Here is a 3,403-nt window from a genome sequence, read left to right as displayed (position 1 = left end):
AACTACCCAACCACTGTAGTAAAACTTGGCAAATTGCTCGATAATCCAATAAAAAAAGTCGTACTCGTCTCTGAATGAAAAAAGAATTTATACTGATAGAGTTCACATTTGTATCAAACAGTACTTTACTAACTTGCTTTGTTCAAATCTCAACGCTCAAAATTCTGTTCCCACCTGCTTCAAATGCCAATAATTGCCAACAAAACCTAAACACTAAAATCTAACAATGCGCAAAACTAAAATAATATTTGTTTTTCTTGAGAAAACATCGCTATTGATTATACAGTGACACAGTTTGTCATTTTGTCCGCATCTTTCCTCAAGGTTTCCCCCGTCGAAAACTGTGTCGGACTTACTTGAGTAACGTTAAGGATAAGTTGAGGATAAGTTGGACTGAAGCAAGTGTGCAAATGTTTATTATATTTATTTCAGGAGTTTCAGGACATTGGGGTAAAAAAGAACATAACATTTTAAGATCAATGTAAATAAAGTTTATTAAAACAATACATTTCAATAAGTTAAAATAGTTGTGCTTGTTAATTTGGACAAAGAGTTTCACAGACAGCACCATCCTCACACTCTCCAGTCACAGTGTTGAACACCTGTTCCTGGGGACATAGGAATACCGACTTGTTCGGAGGTGAGCACAGGTAGAACTGATGACAGTCGGTGGGGTCTATAACACGTTGGCCGGAGTAGGTACAGTGAGGCTCGCAGATATCACAGTAGGGGTAGCAGAGGGTCTCGTCGCTCTGGCAGATGCTGTGTTTAAAGTCATAATATGGGGTTGCCACGTCACAATCATTCTCTAAGTAAACGTTAGGATCTGTCAGGCAAACGACAAATTTAGAGCAATCTGTGGGATTAGGTTGTTCGGTGCCAGGGTTGTTCCCGTTACAGTCTGGGATGCAGGGGTCACAGAGCCGGGAGCAGAAGCCGGCGGGGGCTCCTTCGATGGGGTCACACCGGGGAATTGAGTGGGCATCGTTGAAGTAATATCCGTCTGTACACTGGAGTGGGACCTCCGAAGGTGTATTCACTCCTGTATTGACAATATAATGTTACTTATATTAAGAATTAATCTTGAGATACCTTGTAATATTATATAAGAATTAAATATTTTTCAAAGTCTTTTGAAAGCATAATGCAAATAGATATAAGATATGAAAGACATGTACTGTTGTGAACTTGGATTCCTTACTGTTAATTATATACTGTAGTGAGCTTGGATTCCTTACCGTTGACATTGATGCAGACGTAGTACCTGGTGCAGTCGGTGGGGTCTCTGACGAAGGTCTCGGGGTCAGTACCTGTGCAGTCTGGGGCACACAGCTGTACACTCCGCCTCACCTGTGAGGAATATGAGACAGGTCATCCACACACAGTTCCTAGAGTTTCCAGAGACAGGGCGCATTTGACCGCTAGAGATCCAGTTGAAACTACTGCACATGGCATCAGCATAGTGGCAGCAGTGTAGGGGCAGCAGCAGAGCAGCAACAGCATAGTGGCGGCAGTGTAGGGACAGAAAGGTGTTCTAATGTTTGCCAACGTCCCATATGCTGCCGATGTGACCCTGCCTGTGTGTGCCTCTGGCGTTACGGATGGAACTATATCCACTTCCAAATCTCCTTCTCTCTTAGAAGAAGGAGATTCGGAAGCTCTTAGTCTCTGTTCTCCCTTTATTACTGTACGGTCAGCAGAGAAGTGGCAACAGGAATTGCAAATCAGCGTCTGCTCGCTGCCTACTTAACTCAGCGTACAAGGTCAAGCAGTATAGTCTGGTGGATATTATCCCCTTGCTTCGTAAACGCAGAAAACAGGTTGCTTGTATGCATAATAAATCCTCTTAAAAAGATAGTACTTATAGTAACTCTATGGATGAACGTACCAAAATATATTGTTGAAGACAAAGATGTTCACTTTTTTGTGCTATTTATGTTGTACATGACGCGAAAAACTTAAACATTCCTAGGCATATTATAGCATATATATACTATATTAGGCCCTAAGATTTCTTGGACAAGGTAGGTTAATTTAAGTTCTTTAGTTTCCCATTTTTAATTATGCCCTTTGGAATAATTCAATAATACAAAACGTAAATTTGTGTATGTCCAACAGTCCATTTTTTTACGTTCGACTAAATAGTACCATCATTATTGGAGGATGGCTGGCACATTAGTACTCTCTGGGGCCTGGTTCTTGTGCTCTGCCGCCCTCATCAAAGTCACAACCAAAAACTTTTTGGCTCTAAAGCAGTGCCTCTGTACTCTCCAGTGCCTCACTACTCTCTATAGAGCAGTCTCACCATTCTAAACAACAGCTCCACCACTCTGTCTCAACGTCTCACCAATTTCTTAAGAAATAGACTCACTATTCTATAAGAAACTCTCTTACCCATATTGTAAAGAATTATCGTTTGTCGATCTCGCGACGCTTAATGTGATTCTACCTGCTAGTGTGTACACCTCCAAGATTAACCCTATTTACACGAAGCTTTTGTCCTTTCTTGCAAATGTATTGTTCTTATATTACTGGAAATTTTCATGAAAATATCCGTTAATTTTGTTGTTAAATCAGAGATATATGTCTTTCGTGGGTCAAGGTGAGCAGTGTTGGTTGAGTTAGTGTGAGATATTGACTTACGGCGAGAGAGAGGAGCAGCAGCAGGAGCGTGTGTGTGGTGGGGAGCATGTCGACAGTGTGACTGGACTCACCATCACGCTCCGCTCTTATATACGGCCCTCTTTACCCCGCCCCATCCACACCCACCTAATACCCTCCTCATCCACCTAATACACCCTCCACACCCACCTAATACTCTCCTCATCCACTTAATACACCCTCAAGTTCAAGTATGTTTATTGAGACAAGAAAAAATGCATCTCAAAGGGATAGAGTAGTTTAGGCTGTTTCTACCCCCAATAGACCCTCCACACCCACCTAGTACACCCTCCACACCCACCCAATACACCCTCCACGCCCACCCAATACACCCTCCACGCCCATAAAGAAAGAGAAAAGAGGGGTTAGGCTAATGTTAGGTCACGTTTGTTAGAAAGGTTAGAGCAAACGTGACTGACATAAGCCTACCCCCACCTTTTTCTCTTTCTTATTCCTTTTCCTTCTCTTATCCTTACACCCATCTTACACTCCATTATTACACCCATCCCATCAGTACCTTTCTTCTTGTTCTCTTACCTTTCGTCTTGCTCTTACGTTCCTCTAGGAATTACCTCCTCTGACCTGCTCCTCACCTCTCTCTCTTGCCTTACTAAATGCCCGTGTCTTCCACGCTCCCATCCATTAGAGTTACAGCCCCGCTCCTGTGCCAGGTAAGTCCACTACGGGCTCATCCTCGGTCCTCGGTGTATATACACGCAGAGAATTTGCTTTAGTCCTGGGA

At 42.8% G+C, this 3,403-nt stretch overlaps 1 protein-coding gene across 2 annotated transcripts; it reads right to left on the bottom strand.

Annotated features, from left to right (window-relative positions):
• Nucleotides 1-407: 407 nt before the first annotated feature.
• LOC138349496 (uncharacterized) lies at nt 408-2,731 on the bottom strand. Of its 2 annotated transcripts, none has more exons than XM_045744326.2 (3): nt 2,644-2,731; nt 1,239-1,350; nt 408-1,042 (listed from the first exon to the last, which is right to left on the bottom strand). In XM_045744326.2, exons 1-3 carry the CDS (start codon nt 2,689-2,691, stop codon nt 537-539), a joined length of 666 nt encoding a protein of 221 aa, XP_045600282.2. In that variant the 5' UTR covers nt 2,692-2,731; the 3' UTR covers nt 408-536. The 2 variants fall into 2 exon arrangements, with proteins under 2 accessions (XP_045600282.2, XP_045600285.2); XM_045744329.2 differs by having other exon boundaries at nt 1,202-1,350; nt 2,644-2,683.
• Nucleotides 2,732-3,403: the final 672 nt, after the last annotated feature.

The sequence above is a fragment of the Procambarus clarkii genome, chromosome 32 (assembly GCF_040958095.1).
Source record: "Procambarus clarkii isolate CNS0578487 chromosome 32, FALCON_Pclarkii_2.0, whole genome shotgun sequence".
Lineage (NCBI taxonomy): Eukaryota > Metazoa > Arthropoda > Malacostraca > Decapoda > Cambaridae > Procambarus > Procambarus clarkii.
The sequence above is the reverse complement of the archived record's forward strand: the minus strand, read 5'-3'. Positions and strand labels throughout refer to the sequence as shown.

Bases quoted from the DNA above. Each gene is read 5' to 3' on its own strand.
- LOC138349496 (XM_045744326.2), bottom strand. From the start codon at position 2,691: ATGCTCCCCACCACACACACGCTCCTGCTGCTGCTCCTCTCTCTCGCC. The intron at 1,351-2,643 runs GTAAGTCAATAT...TATTCCTCACAG, and splicing joins TGCTGCTCCTCTCTCTCGCC to GTGAGGCGGAGTGTACAGCT. The intron at 1,043-1,238 runs GTAAGGAATCCA...TTGTCAATACAG, and splicing joins CGTCTGCATCAATGTCAACG to GAGTGAATACACCTTCGGAG.